This window comes from Mastomys coucha, unplaced genomic scaffold (genome assembly GCF_008632895.1).
Source record: "Mastomys coucha isolate ucsf_1 unplaced genomic scaffold, UCSF_Mcou_1 pScaffold21, whole genome shotgun sequence".
In the NCBI taxonomy this organism is placed as follows: Eukaryota; Metazoa; Chordata; class Mammalia; order Rodentia; family Muridae; genus Mastomys; species Mastomys coucha.
In genome coordinates this window covers 94,348,767-94,373,959 of record NW_022196904.1, presented here as the reverse complement: position 1 = coordinate 94,373,959, position 25,193 = coordinate 94,348,767, and the positions used below count along the sequence as shown (strand labels likewise).

At 49.1% G+C, this 25,193-nt stretch overlaps 1 protein-coding gene across 6 annotated transcripts; it reads left to right on the top strand.

The window, feature by feature from the left end:
• The first annotated feature begins 422 nt into the window (after positions 1 to 422).
• Apbb1 (amyloid beta precursor protein binding family B member 1) lies at positions 423 to 25,193 on the top strand. Of its 6 annotated transcripts, none has more exons than XM_031387728.1 (15): positions 423 to 864; positions 8,050 to 8,784; positions 14,789 to 14,964; positions 15,059 to 15,115; positions 15,200 to 15,285; positions 15,393 to 15,456; positions 15,823 to 15,972; positions 16,295 to 16,422; positions 16,524 to 16,529; positions 16,823 to 16,937; positions 17,079 to 17,163; positions 17,406 to 17,489; positions 24,120 to 24,235; positions 24,365 to 24,541; positions 24,623 to 25,193. In XM_031387728.1, exons 2-15 carry the CDS (start codon positions 8,064 to 8,066, stop codon positions 24,788 to 24,790), a joined length of 2,133 nt encoding a protein of 710 aa, XP_031243588.1. In that variant the 5' UTR covers positions 423 to 864; positions 8,050 to 8,063; the 3' UTR covers positions 24,791 to 25,193. The 6 variants fall into 6 exon arrangements, with proteins under 6 accessions (XP_031243588.1, XP_031243590.1, XP_031243587.1 ...); XM_031387727.1 differs by lacking the exon at positions 423 to 864 and adding an exon at positions 868 to 1,213; XM_031387730.1 differs by lacking the exon at positions 16,524 to 16,529.

Sequence of the window (25,193 nt, the reverse complement as noted above, 5' to 3'; positions counted from 1 at the left end):
TTGCACGTAAGTACAAACATCCATAACAGAAAGTTAAAACACTTATATTAACCCTGGGACAAATGAAAGATGAAATAACGAATTTAGATTTGGGCACTGTTAGACTTAGATGCATTCTAATCATTCTAATCTCCAATCAGTTGTTCAGTACATTCGGAGACCACCGAGCCCACAGCTCAGGGGACAATGCTTTTGGGGTTTCTGCCCCTCTTTGCTCTTGATGGGCTCTAGGTCAGGGATCTGACCATTAAGACCTGCCTCACTGCCTACCCAGGGCCTGCAGCGAACAGGAGGAATACAGCCAAGGACAGCATTTCTGTTTATTTTCTACTCAGTTCTCCACTTGGTCCTTTCCTTGAGTTAATTTCTACTCGGGAGCGCGCGGTGTGTGTTGGGGGCGGAGGGGGGGGGCGCTGTGTCATAGCTTTATACTCAGAGGCACGGGTAGAGTGTTAAGAAATATCTCAGTTCTGGTTTAGTTTAACCACTTGCTCTGTTACTGAGGGCAAGTCGTGTTATCCTTCAGAATGTCAGCACCTGTCTCTCAAATCCGAGAACAACAATTGTGGGAATTGCACGGCGCTGGTTTGAGGATGAATGCATGCAAATGGTTGAACATAGAGCCTGGTACAGAGTAAGCGGTCAATAAATACGCGCTATTATTATCCACAGGACGTCAGGGAGTGCTACCACAAGAGCCAGAGAGCAGCCAGCTGCCAGCCTCTTGAGGCGCGGCCACGGTCCCAGCACCCTTGTCTCTCTCCACCCCCCCTCCTTCCCCCCTCCCTAGCGGATCAGACTCCGTGCTCTAGGCGCGTCTCCCGGCGTCGTCGGTGCAGAACCAGGGCCCCCGCAGACAGCGAGGTGAGTCGATGGTGGCATGGAAGGGGAGAGCTGGGCAGGGGTTCTGGGAGCTGGGTGCAGCCGTGCGGGATAGACTGGAGGCCCCGGCCGCAGGGCTCGCGGAGGGTCAAGGGTCTGCAGGGTGCGGCTAGGGCAGCAGCAGCCGGTGCGGCTCGCACTCGCTCGCGCGCCCCGCCCCGGCCAAGATGGCGCCCCTCCCCCTCCCGTGCGCGGCTCCGCCGCTCGGGGCGCGGCCCCGCGGCCTGCGCGCTCCTGGGCGGGGGATGTTGTGATGGAGAAGCTGCGGTGTTGCCGGAGCCCTGCAGCTTGAGCCACCTTCGCCACCTGGGCCTGGGGCCTCGCCGCGCAGGTAGGTGTTGCTCCCGCTCCAGCCCAGCCCCGGGAGCAGGATCCCCAGCCTCAGCAGCCGGTAACCCTTGCAACCTCTTCTTCTCAGGAGTGCAGGTCTCCGAGCCAGGCCTGATTACCCCCCACCCAACCCCCAGCGCCGCCTTCTTACCGCGGGCCTGCAAAATCATCCTCCGCAGGATCACTTTGGTCTTAACTCCGACCGCTCCCCTCAGCTCTGCTTCTTGATCCTCCAGGATGCCCGGCGGGAGGGGAGAGCTGGGGGAGAGGAAGGGGAGCGAGGGGCGCTAGAAGAGTGGGGGAGGGGTAGTCTAATGTTGGGAAGGGGACTTCGATCAGGGTAGGAACCAGGCCGCGCGATTCCAGCCTAGAGCCCCAGGCCTGGGATCTGTCAAGCTGCATTCTGTTGTCCTCAGCGACCGAGGGGTGTGCCCTGGGACCGGCGGGGCTCCCATCTAAGCCTGACAGAGAGGCCTAGCAGTGACAAGAGTGCTCCTTAGGAGCAGTTTTCCCTCTCCAATTCAGATGTTATTTTCAGCCTCTTCCGAGTCCGGTTTGTCTGTTGCATTCTGAGCCCTTAACTTCCCATTCATTTTAAAAGACACTCCATTCTTGTCTCTGATGTCCACCGAAGCGGCTAAGCAAGGTCACGGGAGCCCTCCTTGTAACTCCAATGGACACTTTGCTGTGAGCCCATGACCACTGAGTATGTAGTCAGTTAGTCTCTCCTAGGCTCTGTCTACTGCTTGTAAGTCTACACGTTCTCTTGTCTCTTCTCTGCATATGTGGTGCTATTCTGGCCTGAGCTGGGTTCTTTCACTCTGACCTTTCCCACTAACCATTTCTTCCATCTTCAACTCTTTAAATTTCCTATATAAGCTGCTGAGTCCTAAATGTATTTGTTTGGCCCAGACTCCTGCTGAAATGCAAACTCATATATACCCAACTGTTCTCTGGCATCCTTTTGAACAGTCCAACAGGAATTCCAAACCTACAGATTTCAAGGTGAATTAATTAACACCTCTTGTTCCTCTTGTATCTCACTTCTATGTCTGTTGTTCCTTCAGCTTCCCTCAATGGCATCTGTCCACTCAGTTAAGGGTGTGTTCACAGTGGGATTTTGAGCAACATTCACCAAGTTCTGTCATGCCCACTACTTCAATATTTCTCAGGTCTGCTAATCCAATTGCTGTCAAATGTAATCGAGACAGCCCTCCTGACTGCTCTTCTTTACCCCCTCTTAGTTACACAGCATGCATAATGGTCGCTTTAAAAATGCATCCAATCACTTATTCATTCAACAAATAGGATTTGAGCACCTAATATTTACAAGGCACTGCGAGAGGTACTAAAGATGTAATCAAAAAATAGAATAAACTGGGTTCTCTTCCACAGAGAAGTGATATCTTTGCAGGAAGTCAAATAAGAATGACAAAGATAGCGTCATGGAGGAAGGGGCATGGTGCTCTGAGAGATTGGAAGAACTAAATCTAGGCTAGATTTAGGGTAAGAGAGAAGAGGCCAAGGGAAGATTTATCTAAGGAGTATTCAGCTTGCACTAGAGTGTAAAGGAAGAGTTGGGATAATGAGGCTCAGGCAGTGGATTGAAGGGTTAAGGCAAAAGGGAAGTCATGTAGAACAAAGACCTTGGTGATGCCTTCCAGGAATCAAAGAAACCAGCTTAGGCTCTGGAGGTCAGGGTCAAGAGTTGGGGCCTAAACTGCAATGCTACAGATTATGACCATGAGATTGTTGACTTTGGTGCAGATTATGGGTGTTAGTTGAGGTACAGAGTAGATAAGTCCAGAATATTTTCTCAGAATGTGATCATTGTCTGGGAGTGGACAGCAAGGGCCACACATGTATCTCTAGGATCATACAACACTGTACAACAGAATGGGTGCTCATTGCATCCCGTGGTCCTGGATCCTGAAAGAGAATGAGATAGGACGGTAGGAATGAGAAACATGAATGAATGTATTAGGTTGAGAGGCTTCTGGGACAGCCAGATGGAGTTGTTGGGTAGGGAGTTGAAAGTTCATGTCTGGAGTTCAGATGAGGGAACTTGGAGTTTGGAAATCATTGTTGTATAGCTGGTAACTGGATCTGTGGGCATGAATGAATACTTCTACTGAATACAGGCCAAGGAAGAGAACAGGGCATAAGAAAATGCTGGGAGAAACTCAGCCTGTAATGGCTGGGAGGAAGATGAACCAGCAAGGAAGTCTTAACAAACAGGCAAACAAAACAAAACCCCAAACATACTGGTAGCCAGATGCATGGAAAGAAATCCAGGAATGTAGATAACGGACGCTATGAATGCACACTGGAGGAGGAGCTCCTGAGGCTAAATTCTGCTGAAAGTACACATGCTGGCCAGGCATCCATTGGGTTAAATGCCATGGGGACCATGTATTACTGAGAATGGAAGCAGGGTTAAAAAGCCAAAAGGGAAGAGAGGAAATGGCTATAGAGAGTGTGGAGAGAGAGGGGCCCTGAGGAGCTTAGGGGGAGCGTCAGGCCAAGAAATACTTTGCTCTTACATCTAAATAGTAGGGACAGCACTTGCTTCTAGGCAAAAAGAGAAAGAACAGATTCATCCAGTTTGGATGTTTGAGGATGTTCCCCAATTAGTGACTCCCCTTTCTTCTAGGAGTTGGAAAGGAGATTGAGAGACTGGGAGAGCTGAGGGGTGGTCCAGGAGATTGATGCACAAGCAGGCTTTGTTCCTGGAGCTGCAGTAAGCCGAGGGTCTGGTGATGTGATGCTCTTTCTCTATCATGGTATCCGACTTGTTCCACCAATGAAGAGTGCTTTTTGGTGGGCAGGTGTGATGATGTCAGCAGATGAAGGTGCTTAGCATCAAATCTGATGACCTGAGTTCAGTCTTCAGGCCCCACATGGTGGAGGGAGAGAACAGACTCCCCTAAGTTGTTCTCACACTTATGCTGTAGCAAAGGGTTGCTCACATACATAAAATACATAAGTAAATGTAAATAAAAAAGAAGAAAGTACTTACAGATACTAGGAATTGTCCTAGAGATTGGCGTCCTACTATGTATACAGTAAGGAGTTGTGCAGTGACTCCCTAGAGTGTAGCTTCCTTCAGGGGAGGAACCATTTTCTATTGTTGATACCCTCGACCATGCTTAGTGCAGTGCCTGGAATCTTGTAGGCTATTTGTCTATCAGGTTGGAAGACTCCTGGCTTTGGACAGGACTCAGCTCATTCACCTATGGTGTGATGTCAGGCTTTGTGGGATCCTCCTTAGTCTCTACCCCAAGGCCTTGCTTAGCTTCGTGCCATACATTTATGTTTGTGGAGGAGAGGAGTACAGGTATGCAGGAGCCACAGTGAAGATAGGAAGGTATGGAGGCCAGAAGACAGTTTATGGAGTTCATTTTTGCTTTCCACCATGTGGGTCCTGAGGATTGAACTCGGTCATCTGACTGTTTGGCAAGCTCCCTCAGTAATGAACCATTTTTGACCCCTTTTTATCCTTTGAGATGCACCAAGTATGGATAACCCCAGTGAGAGAGGAGAGATTGGACTATACTTTTTTGAAGAAACTAGGTAGCTGGTTATCTTTTTTTGGCTTCAAAAAGTAAGGGTGGTGGCCACACTGCCTCGGGCTAGACACCTAGGTCTCAGCACTTACAATGGAATTACCCAATCTAATTTTAAATTGCCTTCTGCTCTGGTGCCCTGATGGCTGCCCTAAAGTCAGCCTGGCTCTTCATGCACCTAGTGTTATGAAAGCCAGTCCTAGCCTGACTTAGAAACATGGCTTTCTCCACCATTGCCTCAGAGAGCTCATCATTCCTGCTGTCTTCTGAGCTGTTGAGAGGCGTGGGGTCTCCATGAGGCACTGTCATTGAACAGTCAGTGAGCCAGGACTTCGGTTTTCACTCTTTTTCTCCCTCTTTTCACAAACTGGAGCCTTACTTGGCCAGGCTCTGTCCCATCTCCCCAGACAGGCCCCCTTCATCATTCTCTAGCTCCTTCCCTAAGACCACTTTCTCCCACTCTAGCCTAAGGTGACTGTACAAGCTTTCCGGGTATCTGTTCCCAGCCAGTGCCAAGCTCCCAGGTTCCTAGTTCTCCAGTGTCTGTCCCCATCATCCATCCTAATCTTCCTTACAGTGGCCACCCTGGCAGACATACAACATAGTATCCTTTATGATGATATTGTAATACAGAGTAAGACAGAGTTCCATATCTTCTGATAGCATGTGGCACTGGGTGTTATGGAGCACAGAAAAAGGGATGGTCCTTGGAAGGTGAAGGAAGTCTAGGGAAGATTGCTTAGGAGCCCCGACAGCTGAGGAAAGGTTTGAAGTACAAGAGGAGCTTCTTACAAGAAGGGGCAGATTCCAGGCTGAGAGAACAGTGTAAACAAAGACTCGGGCTTTGTTTGATGTGTTCCAGAACCTCCCCTACTCCTTGTGGCTGAGTATAAAGGTGTGAGGGGAGGGATAGCTTGAGAGGTGCTAGGTAGGAGTTGGCTGCAGTGGCCTCTCAGGTATCCTGTAAACTGAGCTCATGCTTTATCCTAAAGGCAGTGGTGAGCCCTTTAATTTTGTCAAGCAGGGAGTGACACAATCTGGTTTCCATTTTTGGAAAATCACTGTGGTTCTGGGTGGAGACCGAACTGCCTGTTTTTTTCCCCTTCATTTATTCCAGCGACCATGAGTTTCCTCACAGCCCAGGTGGAACCACACTGATCAGAACAGCAGTTAGTTAAACATGAAGGTGAAGCAGACACACTGACAGAAACCGTATTTCATTTATTTTATACAAATATCCAGAGTGTTGTGCTAGATTCCCAGGAGCTAGAAATGGTAAAAATGCAGATAGTGGCTCCTGTCTCAGGATCTCTGGCCAAGCCTGAAGAAATGGGAGAGAGCCTTGCTTGGGCGCCCTCTAACACTCACTCTGGGTATTGGGATGGACTGGGGCAGTGGAGGGCCAGGGTCAGAAACCTCAGCTAGAGAATAAGGAGAGGGGGCATTGAGTAAGATGTTAAAGAGAAGAACTGCACAGTGGGGGTCAGAAAGAAAGACCAGACCGGAACTGTTGGATTGTTGGGGACTTGTGTACAGGGGAAGGGTTCAATAGAAAGAGGGTGCTTTGAGGGAAGCCTTTGGGATGGAGTGTGCAGTAACAGGGCTTGGCTGAGGGAGGGATTGTGCAGTAAGAGTTGAGAGTGAGTGAGAGATGGGCGGTGGTTGTTCAAGGGGGAAAAACTAGTGTTGGGGGGGCAGTCCAAGGAGAGCGGGGTTCATAGAGTTCCAGAGCAGGTAGGGACAGAGAAAAGGACAGATTGGCCTTAAGGCGAGGTCTGGGACCGTTGGGAGGGTAGGTCATACTCAGAGCCTGGTAGGGGCTGGTGAGGAAGACTACTGAGAAATGGCTGTCATTGTTAACCAAGAGGTCCCCTTTCACATGTAGACTGGGAAGAGTGTGCTTGAGGTAGCTAGAGCTACTGCTGAGACAGACAGATCCAAAGCATGAAATGAAGTGTTTTCTGAGAAGAGTCTAAAATGGGGTCTGGAGAGATGTGAGGATAGGTTTGTATACTTACTCAATGAATGGTAATTTCTGGGCTTCTGCTTTTTGCTCTGTGCCAGGACATTGTTAGAGACTAGGAATACTGTATTGAAAATAATAACAACAATAACAGTAATAATGCAGAATCCTCACCAACATGGAACTTAGCCGAGAGGAGATCAGTAAACAAATACAAAGGCTAAATTAGCATGGTAAATGATGGCCTGTGCCTAGGAAGACTGGGGTTGCTGAGTTGAGGAAAGGTAGCCTACAGTTTTAAAATGGATGTGTAGGGAACGTCTTCCTCATAGTGATCCTTGGACAATGACCTGAAAGGCTAGAGGCTTTAGATCACAGGCTCCTGAGGTGACCATGCCATTCTAAGGGCTGGCAGGGGAGACTGGTACCCTAGTCACTCTCCATCCCAATGGCTTCCCTCAAAGCTCCCTCTTTCTATTGAACCCTTCCTCTGTACACAAGTCCCCAACAACCCAACAGTTCTGGTCTTTCTTTCTGAAAGACCCCCACTGTGCAGCTCTTCTCTTTAACATCTTACTCAATGCCCGCTCTCCTAATTCTCTAGCTGAGGTTTCTGACCCTAGCCCTCCATTGCCCCAGTGCACCCCAATGTCCAGAGTGAGTGTTATAGGGTGCCCAAGCAAGGCTCTCTCCCATTTCTTCAACACTGTCTCTAGTTAGGAGAGCCAAGAACTGGAGCCGAAGGCTTTTCTTCTGTGACCTGCTCTCTTGGATGATGTCTGCTGGCTGGACACATCCATCATTCCTGTCTAACTAGTCCCTGGTGTGGAGTAGGCTTAGGGATGGCTGTATTAGTGACTTATAATGAAGGGAACACAGCCCAGGGGGCTGCCAGTGATGAGGCTCCAGATAGCACTGTGGCAGGAGGGAAGGGATAGTCAGTGTTTAGTATCCAAAACACTGAAGTCTCTGCTATGCTGTCTGTGTCCCTGGCACAGTGAGCCCCAGTTGGTCAAGTGGGGATTGGATGCACAGAGAGCCATTGTGCAGAAATTCTGCTTTTGGTAGTAAAGAGTAAGCAGGCACCACTGTGCTGCTCAGAACACAAGGGAAAAGGATGGGTTGTAGAGCTGGGCCTGGCTTGTGATGGGGGTGGGGCTGTAGGGACAGGTGTCCGGTGGGAATGTAGCTCATGGCACATGGATTGGTGTTTGCTGGCTTACTCAGTTACAAGAAGATGAGGGACAGGACCTAAGGCTGGGGCAGAAATAGGAACACTCAACACGGTCTCTCCTCCCTGTCTCACAGGATCTACCAAGGCCATGTCTGTTCCATCATCCCTCAGCCAGTCGGCCATTAACGCTAACAGCCACGGAGGCCCAGCACTCAGCTTCCCCTTACCCCTGCACGCTGCCCATAACCAGCTGCTCAACGCCAAGCTGCAAGCCACAGCTGTGGTACCCAAGGACCTTCGAAGTGCTATGGGAGAGGGTAGTGTGCCTGAACCAGGCCCTGCCAATGCCAAGTGGTTAAAGGAAGGCCAGAACCAGCTTCGGAGGGCTGCCACAGCCCACCGAGACCAGAACCGAAATGTGACCTTGACCTTGGCAGAGGAGGCCAGCCAGGAGGCTGAGACAGCACCTTTGGGTCCCAAAGGCTTAATGCAACTATACTCTGAGCTGGAGCTCTCGGCCCACAATGCAGCCAACCGAGGGCTTCATGGATCCGCCTTGATCATCAACACCCAGGAGCAGGGACCAGATGAAGGAGAGGAGAAGGCAGCAGGAGAGGCTGAGGAGGATGATGAAGAAGAGGAGGAAGAGGATGAGGAGGAGGACTTGTCTTCTCCTCCAGGGCTACCTGAGCCTCTGGAGAATGTGGAAGTCCCCTCTGGGCCCCAGGCCCTCACAGATGGCCCCCGGGAACATAGCAAGAGTGCTAGCCTCCTATTTGGCATGCGAAACAGTGCAGCCAGTGACGAGGACTCAAGCTGGGCCACCTTGTCACAGGGCAGCCCCTCCTATGGCTCCCCGGAGGACACAGGTACCTTGTGGAGCTAGATGTGGCAATATGGGAGGGCATGGGGTCAGAAGTCAGACTTCTCCATGCAGAGGCCAAGGCCAGCCTGAGCGTGAAGTGCAAAGCCTATATGCTCAGTCCAACATTCTCTCAGTCAGAGGGTGCTTGGACAGTTTGATATGTCCATGTCCATTTGATATGCATGCCATGAAGGCTGAATCTATTCATCATGTGTGCTGTCGTGGTTGATGTGTAGCGTCACTGGCTTATTGAGTGCTTACTAAGAAACCCTCTGCTAAGCACTATGACATTCAGTAATTAGAGCAATATCTCTTAGAAAGACATACTCTTTCTAAGTCCATATTACAAATGATGAGAAAGAGGCCCAGGCAAGTTTAGTGGCTTCCTGAGGTTCACAGACAGTCCCAGGTCATGATCATCTAAGATCGAAAGCATATCTGAGTCTAGACTTGCATGAGCACTGAGCCCAGTATTACAGTCACCAATGTACACAGCACATGCACTAGGGTACATAATATGGCCTCTTTTAACAGTCACATCTACGTCCAGAGGGAGCATCCAGTATCTTCCCAAAGATGTCTGTCTGCAAAGTGTGGGAGTTGGTTTCTGCTTATGAACCACATGCCCCGTGCAGAGTGCCATGCTGGCCATTGCAAGGATGCTGGGAATGAGATGCTGGCTGAAAGTTAGGGGGCAAAGGAAGGATACATTGATGTTTCCTCCTGGGGAGATACTAGAGAACAAAGACTGATCACTAAATGTGACCCATTTAATAAAGCTGAAGTTCTGCATTTGGTAATGTTATAGAGTAGACATTTTTCTCTTGTAGCTACAGCTACAGCCCAGAAGATCTGAGGGTGGGAATATAAGAAAAGCTTCAGTGGGGGGTGTGTGATGTAAGTTAATCCTAGATCAGGTGCTTAGCATACATGATCTGGGTTCTGTGCCTGGAAGAGATGGGGAAGTAGAGACAAGGACTTTCACTTGTAAGGTACTAATAGTACCTACACCCTACAAACGGTTCCTGGTAAGGGACATACATTTCAGATACCTGAGAGCTTCACCCATCTCTTTTTTGAAAAGCCTAACTAAATATTTTCAAGCACATACAAAAGTGGAGACAACAGAGTAATGAGCCTGACTTATTTGTCACTCAGTTTCAATGCTCATCGATGCATAGTGATCTCAATGTGTCAGTCTTACCTATTTTTGAACCCCATCTAGGGTATACACACACACACACACACATACACACACACACACACACACACATCTATTTCTGAGCCCCATCTAGGGTTCATATATATATTTACACATGCACACATATTATACATAGTACATAGTATATGTAATATTTTTCTCTCAGTAGCCTAGACAGACCCTACACTTGCCTTATCTCCACCAAACTGTCAAACTGTCCTGGGGCTATAGGCATGAGCCACTAAGCCCACAGACCCAGCCTTGTTTTGCTTATATGTATCTGCATGTTTCTGAAAGGGAAGGAAAAAAAAACTCATAGAAACAAACACTGTGATTCCTTCCTATCATCAGATGTCCACTTAATGTTAATATTCTCCCCATTATCTAATGGATGTCCCACTTAGCCTTTTGAAAAGATGAGAACTATATAGATTGGTATCCAGAAGGCTCCACAATGGTTATATTTTGGGTTTTGTGTTCATGCATGGGGAGATCAGAGGATGACTTTCAGGAGTTGATTCTCTGCTTCTAACATGTGGGTTCAAGAGATTGAACTCAGGTCATTAGACTTAGCAGCAAGCACCTTTACCTGAAGAGCTCTCTCCCTCCCTCCCTTCTTTTTTCCCTCCCTCCCCCTCTCCCTCCCTCCTTTCCTTCCTCCTTCCTTCCTTTCATTTTGGTTAGGAAATCTTGTAGTTTTGGCATGCCTAGGACTCACAACACACTATGTAGATCAAGTTGACTTTAAACTGATGACAGTCCCTTGCCTCTCTCTTCTGAGTGCTGGGATTATAGGCATGAGCCATAACACCTGGCTTTAAAGGATTATTTTGTTTGTTTGTTTTGTTTTGTTTTTTTGAGACAGGGTTTAGCCCTGGCTGCCCTGGAACTCACTCTGTAAACCAGGCTGGCCTCAAACTCAGAAATCCAGGTTTTTTTTTTTAAATGCATATAAATTCTCACTTTATTTTTCTATTGATTGTGTGCACACACATTTTCTGTCTTGAGTTTTCTATGGTGTGAATTTTTTAGCCTTTCTTCCTAAGTGTTTTTGAGTATACTCCTCTTCTGGATTTCTTGTGATAGATAAATAGATAACTGTAGAGGATAATTCTAGAGCTTTTCCTAGATTCAGGTTTGAGTGGCATTTTGTTTTGTTTTTTTGAGGACACCTCCTAGATGGTACCTTACCAAAGGTAATTGTTTCTCTTTGTGTCATGTTAGTGGCTTTGATGGCCAATGTCCCCATTGTAAAGGGAATATCTTCTGCTTTACTCAAACTGGTGCTTTATTAGATTGAGTTTGGAGGAAAAAAATGTACAAACTGAAAGTTAGATTCTGTTGTAAACTATTTCAGTTTTTAGATGCCAGCAACTAAGCAACTAATTCTGTCATTTCAAGAGCACTGTGCGGGACACCTTAGAGTCTTGCAGCACTGAAGATTACAGGCTCTTTAGCATGCCACCATGGACAGGGGCTCACTGGCCAAATAGAGGCTTGGTTGCTTAGTAGCTTCTGGAATCATCACAGGTAGCTGTGTTCTTCTGGTCCTTTGAGGTGGGAGGGTAGCAGACCAGAAGAACTAAGGGTGTGCTGGGTATGGCCTTTGATCTCAGGGAGGCCATGGGAGGGATGAGAGGAGACTCAGCACAGTAGTCCTTGTGGGTTCTAGGAGTTGTTGAATGCAGGTGTTATGCCAAGGGGAGGATTGCTCTTGGCTGTGTTGCTTCTGCCATGAGGGTTGCATGCGGTGGGTTTCTGCTCAGTACAGACGGGGTAGGATGGGACAAAAGTTGTTTTTTCCTTCCCATTGTAGGATCTCCACAAAGTAGTTGTTGACTGAATGAACTGTGTGAATTGAGTGAATTATGTGAATGAATGATGAATGAATGAACGTCACTACCTGTGTTGGAGTTACACTCTGAGCAAGGCCTTGTCCTAGGTGCTGAGAATGTGTAAGAAAGGACAAAGATGTTCTTACCGTCTCGGCACTAACAGTGGGGAAACAGAAATAGGCTCACAATCAGTGATGCTAAGCGGGTTGGTAGGAGATCAGGAGGGTGCTCTGCGTGCCTGAGGGCGTTGGGAGGAGAGGGTCAGTCGTGAGAGTTCCCTTTATGCTCGTCTGAAGGTGAAGTGAGTAATATCCAGAACCCTACCTGGGAGATAAAGGAGCTGGGGAGTTGTCAGAGGCAAGGGTGAGAGGCGGAAAGCTAGAGGCTTTTAGCAGCACATAAAACCTGTGCAGGGGTCTGGAGTTTGTCCTGAAGGTAATGAGAAAGCAGTTAAGAGTATTAAGCTGGAGAATAACCTGATTAGTTTGGCGTCTCCTAAGAATCATTCAGGCTATAGTGTGCAGCCCATAGTAGAGACAGAAGAAATCCAGTTGAGAGGCTTCTGCAGTAATCCAGATTAAAACATGCTGGTCGTCTGGTCTGTAGTAATGATGTGGGGCGCGGGGGAGGGGAGGAGAGAGAGAGCATCAGCAAAGTACTTTGCCTGCCTAAGCCACGAAGGCATTTATGTGTGAATGAAGGAAAGGCCATAGGGATATTTAGATTCGTGTGAGTGCCTGCAAGAGAGTGTACGGTTGTGTTATTAATGCATGTATGTGGAAGCAGAGGCCCCGGGTGGGCTGTGCTTGGAGAGAGATGTGCCAAGCTCCAGAAGGGCCTCCCAGATGGTCAAGGGGGGAGGAGCTGCCCCCTCCAGGACAGATCGGAAGGATGAAGCTCTTTGAAGCAGGAAGGCACAGGCTGACAGGAATGGCAGATGGATCAGTGTGCGTGTGCATGACTCAGTCTAGAGAAACAGTGAACTGGCCTCCAGATTCCAGAAATGCTTGACCGACCATGAGGCAGGCTGTGGAGGGCAAGGGCCCTTGGGGTTCGTGTTCCTGGAAGGTTTTAGTGGCAAAGTCCTGAGGGGATCTGGGGGAAAGCACAGATCCTCAGTAGAGTCAAGATAGTAGAGGGTGGAGGCACAGAGATGGCTGCCTAGCAGGTGGATGGGCAAAGAGAGTTCCTTTTCATTGGGCGTCTGTGGGCTTACCTCATTTGCAGGCTGAGGATGGAGAAGCACCTTGTCGGAATAACTCATGCTAGGTGTGGAAACACCTTGGCATAGGCAAACCTATTCCCAGCTCCTCTGTGCCTTTAGTACCCAGCAGCCTGGATCTTGAGACTGCCTGTCCCTCAGTGCTGCCTCTTGGACCAGTCAGGATTCCTGGTTTCCTTGGTAACGGGAAGCACGTCAGCAGTCTGGGCACTCCCAGCCATCCCGGTGCTGCGGTTGCCGAGGAGACACTGCAGCCTAGCTGGGCCCTGGCAGGTGAGGGGGGTGGTGCTGGGAAGCCTCAAATCCTCAAGCTTGCTAGGGCTCAGCCCCTCGAAGACCACCCTTTAGGGGAAAGTGCTGGATAGACTCTAGATAGGAGAAGGGATGTCCCTGAGGGTTTGGAAGCCACACCCTGTTATGTTGAGTCCTATAGATTCTGCAGAGTCCCAGGTGGCTGAGCTATTCCCAAGAGACTGAGCCTCCTGGTGTTTGTAAGACTGGCTTAACTGTGGCTTTGATGTCACCACTGGAGGGTGGGGTGAAGAGTCAGAACTGGGGAGGGGAACTGAGTAAGGAAAGAAGAGCAGAAGAGCTGGGGTCTCATGAGCTCCTCTTCCTCACCCATCTCCATCCCCCAAGGAGGTTCCCTAGTATGGTGGTCTTGGCCCCTCCCTCGAGATCTCCAGGCGGAGGAGGATCTTGCCTGGCAGACGCTCTGCCCTGGTGAGAAGGGGGCGGGATGAGCTTTTCTCTGCAGCCCAGCAGCAGGCTGTGAGCCCAGCTGGCTAGGCTAGAGGGGATGTGAGGAGGGAGGGTGGAGGCAGGAGGGGCAGGGAGTAAGCGCCATGTTCTCCCAGGACTTCTTCCTGGCCATCATCCTGCAGGACAACAGTCCAGGTGAGGGGCACCATGGGGCTGAGTGTGACGTGGGGCGGGGCTAGCAAAGAGAGTAGAGGTGGAGGGGATGTAGTCCGGGGACGAGGATGGAGTGCTGTAGATCTAGGAGAGGAGGGGTATATATCACAGATACGGAGTCTGTGTGTGTGCATAGTATATTTGTGTGTGTGTATGTGTGTAGTATCTGCACAGAGGTAGCAGTGGCAGTAGCAATATGATAACATATTGTATCTGGTACTCACATATATGTTGGGAGGTTTTGGTGTTGTATGTACACACCTGTTGGTAGGACTGGCATATATAGCTATATATATACACATAGCTCTATGTGAGTGTATAACTGGTGTTGCTATGTTTGCTTGCCCCTGAACTCACAAGTATACCTGTATGTGATGCCTTCCAGAATGCTCTGCGTGCTGTGCACTGTTTATGGCTGCACAGGTGTATGGTGGGGTTTACATATATTGTGAGTCTGTGTGCACGTGGATGTGCGCAGGAGCTGGCAGTGTGTGCACCTTTTATAGGTAGACATTGGATATGCATGGTGTGTGAGGAGGTGATCTGGGTCATTCCACCTCCTTCTCTCCTCCTCCTTCCTCTCTCCTTTCTTCTTCTTTCTCTCTGTGTGTCCACAGTAGGCAGCAGCAGGGCCCAGGAGGAGACCTGAGCCATGCTTCCCACTGGTGGCTCCCAATGTAGTGACTCAGTGTCGACTCTAGAAGCGAGCAGGAACTGTAACGTCCCTTTCTCAGCTCCTCCTTCTCAGCCATGGGGCCTTGGGAAAAGGACTGGCCATGTACTGACTGCTTATTGGGTGGGCTGAGCCTCCCTCACTGAGCCTCCTACCTGGCAGATTCCTTCTGGAACCCCAACGCTTTCGAGACGGATTCCGATCTACCGGCTGGATGGATGAGGGTCCAGGACACCTCAGGGACCTACTACTGGCACATCCCAACAGGGACCACCCAGTGGGAACCCCCAGGCCGGGCCTCCCCCTCACAGGGGAGCAGTCCCCAAGAAGAGTCCCAGGTGAGGCTCAATGGCTTGTTCCATGGCAGGGGTGGAAGGGTCTGTGCTTCTAGAACAGGGTGAAACTACTGCCCTATACCCATTCCTCCTTCAGCTCACCTGGACTGGCTTTGCTCACCAAGAAGGCTTTGAGGAGGGAGAGTTTTGGAAGGTAAATGAAGGAACCAGCTTCACTGTGGGGGGAACTGGAGAAGGGGCTCCATTTTGGGCCTGATTCTTTAATCCCTTTTCAAAGGATGAACCCAGTGAGGAGGCCCCAATGGAGTTGGGACTGAAGGACCCTGAGGAGGGGACATTGACCTTCCCAGCTCAGAGCCTCAGGTGAGTCAGGTGCAGCAGGCTAGGGTTAGACTGGGTCTATGTGGAAGGGGTTTAGGGAGAACTCTAAAAATAGGGGTGCTGTGTCAAGTGTTCCCATCTGCCTCCAGCCCAGAACCAGTGCCCCAAGAGGAAGAGAAGCTGCCCCAACGGAACGCCAACCCAGGGATTAAGGTTTGTTCAAGACCAACACCCATTCTGTAAGCAGACCCTTGTGTGGAGGACAGGCCTCATGCTGTGCTTAGAGGGTATCTGTGCGCTCAGCAAAGATCCCAGACAAGGAGTTCTTCCCAGTTTCAGGCAAGGCTGTGTGTATGAACTGAACTGTCTTCTGACAGCTTCTGTACTTAACTCAGTTGACCCAAGGGCCTCTTAGAACTCTCAAGGCTTAGATCAACAGACATCTCTCCTGACCTTCCATCGAAGTTCAGAATGTCTCACACTTTCTATGTGCCGGGTCAGGAGCTTCTCTGTCCTGTGCCCAAGGCACCTCCAATTCCATCTCAGATCTCTACCCCGACCATTTTCTGTGTCTGGCAGTGTTTCGCCGTGCGCTCCCTAGGCTGGGTAGAGATGACCGAGGAGGAGCTGGCCCCAGGACGCAGCAGTGTGGCAGTCAACAATTGTATCCGCCAGCTCTCCTACCACAAAAACAATCTACATGATCCGATGGCTGGGGGCTGGGGAGAGGTGAGTGTCTGAGCTGGTGAGGTGAGGTGGTGAGTGTGCAGGGAATTGTGGGATTGGAGGATTTGGCCAGTCTCTTGAGAGAGCTGATGGAGATGAGGGAGTGGATATTGGTTTAAGGAGTAACTCTGAGGGATGGATGTGTAACCCCAGCCTGGCACCCTTTGGAGTGGTTGCTTAACAGTGATGGGGATGAGAAGAGTCACGGGAGAACCTTTATTAGACTAAGGCCCACAGGTGGGCGGTCTGACAGCTAAGTCAGCCCTGCCCCTCTCCAGTGGTGGCCAGTATCCCCTGATCTGAGTCCTGCCTCCTGGATTTTCAGGGAAAGGATCTGCTGCTCCAGCTGGAGGATGAGACTCTAAAGTTGGTTGAACCACAGAACCAGATGCTGCTGCATGCCCAGCCTATCGTCAGCATTCGTGTGTGGGGCGTTGGGCGGGACAGTGGAAGGTGGGCACGGGAGTCTCTGGGGTGGGGGTGGGGCTTATCCTTCTAGCAGTTAGTCCTCTTGTCTAATCTGTTCTTTGGCTCTCTTGTGCTGCTGGACCCAGAGAGAGGTATTAACGTCCATCTGCTTTGACTGTGCCCCCTCCTCTACCTGGACTGGATGCTGCGAAGCACTTAGGTTCCCTTACTCTGTGCCCTGTCCCCTCCCACCTGCTGTGCTGGGCATTATTCCCCACCTCAGCATGCTGCCTCTCTGTACTCCCCAGCTCCTTAAGGCAGAACCTACAGAACACCAGAGCCAAACCCTGAAGGCTGTCATGGACAGGGAGGTTATGGGTGGAATGGTGGCCAGGCATGGCATTTGATGGTTCTAGGAGACACTGAGGTGACCCTCCCCCAACAGGGACTTTGCCTACGTAGCTCGAGATAAGCTGACCCAGATGCTCAAGTGCCACGTGTTTCGCTGTGAGGCACCTGCCAAGAACATCGCCACCAGCCTGCATGAGATCTGCTCCAAGGCACGGCCCCCTCCACTCCCTGAACTAGCTGTCACCTTTGCTCTAAAAGGGTGTGGGTAGGGCTGCTGAGTTGGTGGGTAGTGAGGTGGGGGCTTCGGGGCCAATGTCGCTCTAACAGAGCACCCCCTATTCCTTCCTCAGATCATGTCTGAACGGCGCAATGCTCGCTGCTTGGTAAATGGACTCTCCCTGGACCACTCTAAACTCGTGGATGTCCCTTTCCAAGGTGAGTACTACAGGCTCACAAGGCCCAGCTCAGCTTTATTAGTGAAGGTGAGGTGACCTGAGAAGAGGCACTGGCTCCTGGGCAGGCATGAGCACATGGAGATGGGTGCTTTACAGTACAGTGGACAAGCTTAGAGAGAGGCAGGGGAGAAGTGGGGGTGAGGATTTGGCTGGGAAAATGCATAGTTCATGCACTGGTGTTGCAAGCTAGGAGAACAGTTGACCCTCGTTCTCTCTTCACAGTGGAATTCCCAGCCCCAAAGAATGAGCTGGTGCAGAAGTTCCAAGTCTATTACCTGGGGAACGTGCCTGTTGCTAAACCTGTTGGTATGTGTCCTCTTCCCTCAGGGACCACCCCCTCAGTCCAGGTGCTCTGTCCTCCACCCTGTGTTTTCTCTGGTTCATTCTCCTGGATCGTCTCTTATGTGGCATCTCCTTGCCTTTCAGAATTCACCTCACCATTCTTTGTGCCAATCTTGTCCTGTGTCCTGCCTGTAACCCCAGTGAGCATGTTTCAGTGAACATCTGTCACAGGACTAGTGTGAGCTAGGCACAGAGGGGGATTTTCTTCCCCATCCCTGATCCTATGGAAGAGCTTTGGTGGGTTTGGGAGGCAGGTGTTTGGGTGGCTGGAAGTGCCAGGCATTAGCCTGGGACTGGGTTCAGTACAACAGTCTTTATTGTGAGCCATGAGCATCCAGAGAAGGAAAGCTATAAGCATAATTAACATAGGTTTCACTATTGTAAAAGTGTACACTTTTTTATATATTATTTATTTAATTGTGTGTGTGTGTGTATGTTGTATATACTTGCACATGCATGTGCCCATGCACTTTTGCTGGCACACACGTGCACAAATAGTTCTAGGGATCAACTCCAAACCCTCAGGTGTATAAGTCAACCATTCTACCATGAGTTATACCTCCAACCCTCATCACTATTTGATAATCCTATGTGTTGCAATTACAATAATATCTGTTTATAGCTGATGAAGCAAGAGAGCATGCTTTCACAGTACCTGCCATTTTTTATTTACTTAACAATTACCTTTGAAACCTATTGTGTCAGGCCCTGTGTTGGGCCCTGGCAAACAATGGGCATAGCCTGGCTTTCATGGAGTTCATGGGAACTTAGAGTAGAATAATCAGGACCCAAGCAAATAAATGTCACCATAAGTCAGATCCTTTATAGAAAGGAAGTAGTAAGATACAGAAAAAGACCTTCAGTGTAGGAAGAGAAGGCTTCCTGTGAAGCCTGGCCTAGTGATAGCAATGATCCCAGAACTTGGGAAGCTGAAACAGGTTGGCTGCAAGTGTGATGAGCTATAAGCAAGTACCTGGCCAGCAGGCACTACAGAAAAGGACTCTGTTTCCTTGACCCACCTCACCCCTGTAAAAACAGGAAGGAGAGAAAACACAGCCTTCCTGGGAAAGTGTTGTATGAACTGAGAAATACGAATAGCAGTGAATGTGTTAAAAAGCTAGATGAAGATAGGCCAGACCAGGGAAAGGTCATTCTCAGCTGTGTGAGGCTCCAGGGCAGGGGACACTGTGGTACCTGCTGGGAAGCACTAGGAGAAGGTTAATACAGTGATGTGGTTTTTAAGATTAAGAGCTGCAGGGAACCATTTTCCTTGGTCAGCTTCCATTACTATATAGGTGGTCAACCTACAGAGAGAAGCAGTTTATTTTGATCCGTGCTTGGTTGGCTTTGTCTGTGGCAGTATCCACATCACACAGGAGCCCGTGGCACAGCACAGACACTCTTGTCCTGGGACCAAAAAGAGAAGCTGAAGTTGTGCAGTTCCCCTCTGGGACAGACCTTCTGGGACAGACCTACTCTTCTTATGTCTTCAAGGTTCTAGAGCTTCCAGAAACCTGGTGGGCTGGGAATCAAGGCTTTCACATGCGGGCTTTTGAGGGAACATTTGACCAAGCATGCATGTTTCGGAGTCTTCTTGAACAGATTTGAATACAGTAAAGCTTGCTTTGGCTGTACCATGAAGAAAGATGTTGAGTGGGTGGAAGGAGATATAGGACATGTAGGAGGAGCTTAAGGTAGCTGGTAGTCAGAGTGCCTTAGACAACAGCAGGCTGAAAGGAGTATAACTCAGTAGGCTTTGGTGACTGATTGACAGTAGGGCAAGAAGCAAAGGCATTAAGGTTGACTTGAGTCATTAAGGAGCACTTGGATGCATAGCTGAGTGCCAACTGGATAGTGGTGCCTTTCTTTAAATGTAACAGACACTGGCAAGAGGTTAGTTTTAGTTCAGTTTTATTTATTTTTATTTATTTATTTATTTATTTATTTTTGGTTTTTTGAGACAGGGTTTCTCTGTATAGCCTTGGCTGTCCTGGAACTCACTCTGTAGACCAGGCTGACCTCGAACTCAGAAATCCGCCTGCCTCTGCCTCCCAAGTGCTGGGATTAAAGGCATGAGCCACCACTGCCCGGCTTATTTATTTATTTTAAATATTTATTTATTATTACACGTAGGTACACTGTATCTGACTTCAGACTCGCCAGAAGAGGGTGTTAGATCTCATTACGGGGGGGTTGTGAGCCACCATGTGGCTGCTGGGATTTGAACTCAGGACCCTCGGAAGAGCTGTCGGTGCTCTTACCCACTGAGCCATCTCACCAGCCCCCTTAGTTCAGTTTTAAATATGCAAATTCAAAGTGCCTTTGGAGAAAGAGTTAAGTTGACAGTTGGGTTCATAGGTCTTGTCTGTAGCTGAGAGCAGAGATGTTGGCTTGAGATAGAAGTTGTAGAGATAGCTGATCAAAAGTATGGAGGAGGTTGGCACCAGAGTGGAGGAGTGGGGCAGTCCAAAGTGAGGAAAAGCCTGCTAGGCCTACCTTTGTCGTCATCCAGTGTTTAACGGCAGAGTGGAAGAAGATGAACTTCTAGGACAGTGAGAGCGGGAAAGACGGGGGGGGGGGGGGGGGGGGGAGGAGGCAAAGAGAGGACTCCAAGGAATGGTGGATGTGACACATATTAAAAGACAGAGACCCAACATCTTGGTGCATGCCTGCAATCCCAGCTCTGGAGAGGCAGAGGAAAGAGAACTGTGAGCTTGGGCTACACAGTTAAGACCCTGCTTCCAAAAGAAACCAGCACAGGAGGAAGAGAGGAATGAGGGGCAGGGGGAGAAAGGAGAGATAAATGACCAAGCTTGGAGCTGGAGGTGAGGACAAGTTCTCAAAGAGACTGTCCTTTTGAACCAGCGGGTTCTTAGTTTACTTCCTCTTCAATATCTGTATTTCTTTAAAACCTCTCTCTGTCTCTCTCTCCCTCTCCCTCTCCCTCTCCCTCTCTCTCTCTCTTTCCCTTTCCCTCTCTCTCTCTCCTCCCTCTCTCCCTCTCTCTCTCTCTCTCTCTCTCTTCTCCCTCTCCCTCTCCCCCCTCTCTCCCTTTCACTATTTCTCTCTCTCTTCTCTCTCTCTCTTCTCCCTCTCTCTCTCCCTCTCTCTCTTCTCTCTCTCTCTCCTCCTTCTCTCCCTCTCTCTCTCCCTTTCCCTCTCTCTCTCACCCTCTCTCCCTCTCTCTCTCTTCTCTCTCTCTCTCCTCCCTCTCCCCCCCCCTGTGTCTGTCAGTATGTGTGTGTGTGTGTGTGTGTGTGTGTGTGTGTGTGTGTGTGGTATGCTCATCTATTGAAGTCTGAGGACAACTTTGAGAAATCGGTTCTCTCTACCTTTATGTGGATTCTGGGGATAAATTCGGGCCATCAGGCTTGTGTGGCAAGTCTGTTGAATTATCTTGCCAATCCTGTACTCCCTTTTTGTCCCCTTCCACTGTTTAAGCACTGTTCTCCTCCTGAAGCTACAGTGTTCATCTCTCCACCCAGTAGATTATTCTTGAATACTATGTATCAGGCATCATTTAAATCCTTAGCATACATCAGTGCAAGGCATTGACCATGATTCTGGACCTCAGATTCAATTCTAGCAAGGAGAGATCAACAGTAAAAAGTGCATTGCATGGTACATTTGAAAGTTAACAACTGGTACAGTGGGAAATGCACAGAAAGAAAGGGGAAATAGGAGTATAGGTGGGTAAGACTGCAGGTTTTAGCACTGGCTCTGAAATTCAGCTACTTAGATGTCCCCCTTTTCTTTTATGCAAGATAAGGATTTTCTGTGTAGTCCTGACTTTTCTAGAACTCTCTCTCTCTTTTTAAAAAAATTTTTTTTGTTGTTTTATGTATGTGAGTACACTGTAGCTGTCTTCAGACATACCAGAAGAGGGCATCAGATCCCACTACAGATGGTAGTGAGCCACCATGTGGTTGCTGGAAATTGAACTCAAAACCTCTGGAAGAGCAGTCAGTGCTCTTAACCGCTGAGCCATCTCTCCAGCTCTCCTAGAGCTCTCTTTATAGACCAGGCTGGTCTTGAACTCAAATATCCACCTGCCTCTGCCTCCCAAGTGCTGGGATTAAAGGAGTGCACCACCACACCCAGCCAGCTGCCTTTTTCTAGAGCACCTTCCTGTTGACCCTCAGAAAACAGGCTCAGAAGTCAGGCTCCACCCAAGATCGTGGGCATGTTCTTCAGCTTGATTTTGGTTCCTTCCACCCCTGTGAACTTTGAAGTTTCCTAGTGTTTGAGCTTAAATGTCATAGACATCACACCATTCAGCCTTTCTCTTGAACCCCTGGCAGCGTGACTCTGCCATCTGCTCCTTCCCTGCGTCATCATCCTCCTGTGCACTCCAGTGTTAATAGACTTTCCATTTTCCTGCATTTGCCGGTGCTGCCTTAAGAGTCACATTGCCATGTATCTGAAATCTTCAGCAGATAAGCCCTGAATAAAGACTGGAAAACATAAAATCCATTTACACTTAGTCTGTGTATACAGTGCAGTATAGAAGAGTTATCTCTGAAGCTGAGTGGTGGTGGCACACATCTTTAATCTCAGCACTTGGGAGGCAGAGGCAGGCAGATAGATAGATCTCTGTGAGTTTGAGGCCTGTGTGGTCTACAGAGCAAGTTCAGGAGAGCCAGGGCTACACATAGAAACCTTGCCTTAAAAACAACAACAAAAGTTCTCTCTGGTGTGTTTTTCTTTCCATGCCTTGGAGAAGGCTTCCCAGGTGGGACTAGGATGCTAATCAGGAATACTAAGATGGATACTGGAAAATGGGTCCTTGGAGACTTTGCCATTAGTCATAGGCTGTCCTTAGGACATCTTTTCCATTCAAATCTAAACATCTCCCTCCCCCAACACACATGCACACGCACACACACACACCACACGCGTCTCTCCAAGTACCTCTAACTGTAACTTGCTGTTTAGACTAGATTGGCCTTGAACTTGTGGTGATCCTCCTGACTCTGCCTTCCATGTGCTGGGATTTTATAGAAGTTTACAAGCAGTTTGAAATGGAAGAGACCATTATGGGATTATTAATTTTGAGACAAGGTCTTGTAGTATAGCCATGAATGGCCTGGAACTCAGTATGTGTAGTTCATCCTAGGCTTGAACATGCAGTGATTCTCTTGTCTCTGGAAAGTGCTGGCATTCCCAGAAAGACCATTTTGTTTTTATTTCAGTGTTTTTAAGTATTAGCTATATATAATAGTGAGTTTCATTATGACATTCCCATACATGTATATAATGTATTTTGTTCTTATTCACCTTCTATTACCATCTTATTCTCCCACTCCTGCTGAACCTATTTGTTTGTTGGTTAGTTTATTCATTTATTTATGGTGTGTGTGTGTGTGTGTGTGTGAGAGAGAGAGAGAGAGAGAGAGAGAGAGAGAGAGAGAGAGAGAGAGAGAGAAAGAGAGAAAGAGAGAGAAGGAGCGAGCTTTGGTTGGTTTTGGTTTTGAGACAAATCTCTCTACATAGCTCAGGCTGTCTGGGAACTCACTATATATTATCAAGCCACACTAAAATTCACAGAGGTCTTCCTGCCTGCCTGTGCCTCTGGAGTGCAGCGAAGTCACACACCACTGCAGCCAGCCCCAGTTGCTAAAGGAGTCCTTCTCCCAGTTTCTATTCCTTGTGTTTTCAAGGTCTCACTATGTCACTTTGGCTTGCCTGGACTCCATATGTAGACCAGGTTTTGAACTCACAGTGAAACCCTGTCTCACAAACAAAACAAAACCCAACCAAACAAACAGAAAAACAGAGCCAGGAGGTGTTTCTGCCAGTAAAGGCATTTGCAGCCAAGCCTGACAACCTGAGTTCAATCTTCTGGACCCACATGGTGAAAGGAGAGAACTGACTCTTGCATGTTGTCCTTCGACCTGCACACACAATAAATATATAATAATTAAAGATTAAGAAAAAAAGTTTGGGTCTGGAGAGAGAGAGAGAGAGAGGACTAGCCTGGCCGGTTGGAAGCCACTGTTATGTGAAAGGACCCATGTAATGTTTGAATGTGTAGAGTAACATATGGGGAAGTCCGAACTCTGGGGAAGGGTCCGTCCATTTAGGGGGCTGAAGTAAGAGATAGAATCAGTGAACAAGGGCTGGAGAGACGCCTCAACAGTTAAGAGCACTGACTGCTCTTCCAAAGGTCCTGAGTTCAAATCCCAGCAACCACATGGTGGCTCACAACCATCCGTAATGAGATCTGATGTCCCCTTCTGGGGTGTCAGAAGACGCTACAGTGAATTACATATAATAAATAAATAAGTCTTTGCACTGGAGTAAGTGGGGCCAGAGCGAGCAGGGTCGGAGAGAGAAGAAAAAGTGTGTGAAGATAGCTACAGTGTACTTACATATAATAAGTAATAAATCTTTTTTTAAAAAAAAAAAAGAATCGGTGAACAAAACCAAGCCAGAGATTCAAGATAGGACAAACCAGAAAGAGTCAAGAGTCACTGAAGTCAAGGAGAGTGCCCAGGAAGTACCTGGACAGCAGCGTCCTCAGGCTCCATGTTGGTGAGCTGGGCTATCTTCTTCCTTCCCTCAGTCCTGCATGTTTGTTTCTGTATCTTTCAGGGGTAGATGTGATTAATGGGGCCCTGGAATCAGTCCTGTCTTCCAGTAGCCGTGAGCAGTGGACTCCAAGTCATGTCAGCGTGGCCCCTGCCACCCTCACCATCTTGCACCAGCAGGTAAAGAGCTGGGGTAGGAGACCGTGTGACTGACTGACCTTTGCCATGGATGGGAGTTGAGTCAGGGGAAGAGCTGCCAATAGCGTAGAGCTAAGGATTTTCCTTTTTAACTGGGTGCCTCCCCTACAGACAGAAGCAGTGCTGGGGGAGTGTCGGGTGCGGTTTCTCTCCTTCCTGGCTGTGGGCAGAGATGTGCACACGTTCGCGTTCATCATGGCTGCCGGCCCAGCCTCCTTCTGCTGTCACATGTTTTGGTGTGAGCCCAATGCTGCCAGCCTCTCAGAGGCTGTGCAGGCTGCATGCATGGTAAGTAGGCAGGGTAGTGGGGTAGCCGTGTGACCTTAAGGGGCTGAGACGGAAAGTTATTGTCCCGTTGCTTCTCCACAGCTCCGCTACCAGAAGTGTCTGGATGCTCGCTCCCAGACCTCCACCTCCTGCCTCCCAGCACCCCCTGCGGAGTCAGTTGCAAGACGTGTAGGGTGGACTGTTCGTAGGGGTGTTCAGTCGCTGTGGGGTTCCCTCAAGCCCAAACGTCTAGGATCCCAGACCCCGTGAAGAACTCCCATCCTTCCTCTACCTGCTTGTTTGGGGCCCCAGGGAACTCAAGGGTTTGGGGCAGGTAGGGGCTGTGGATGGATGTTCTTCCTACAGCCCACGTTCCCCGGGCTGCCCCTCCTCAGTAGCTGGGGTTCCCTACCTAGGGCCTGGGAGAGAGTAATTGAATTCCTTCACAGAAGTCATTACACTGGACTGATAACATGAGGGGCCAGAAGCAAAGCCAGCCTTGGGCTCTCCATCCCCAGTGTTTGAGGTGGAGCAGGAGGAACTGGTCCAAGCCAGGCCCCATCCTCAAAGGCCCAGCAGGGGCAGAAGGGGACTGGTCTTGGCATGGATCCCCTCTCTGTTCTGCGGGCATCTCCGCTGTACTGATATCACTAATAAAGTCTGTCTGCGCTGC

What these genes read in the sequence shown, in the direction of transcription:
- Apbb1 (XM_031387728.1), top strand. Translation starts at nt 8,064, where the DNA reads ATGTCTGTTCCATCATCCCTCAGCCAGTCGGCCATTAACGCTAACAGC. An exon ending in AGGAGGGAGAGTTTTGGAAG is followed by an intron (nt 15,116 to 15,199) that starts GTAAATGAAGGA and finishes CCCTTTTCAAAG; the next exon opens with GATGAACCCAGTGAGGAGGC. An exon ending in TGCATGAGATCTGCTCCAAG is followed by an intron (nt 16,938 to 17,078) that starts GCACGGCCCCCT and finishes TTCCTTCCTCAG; the next exon opens with ATCATGTCTGAACGGCGCAA.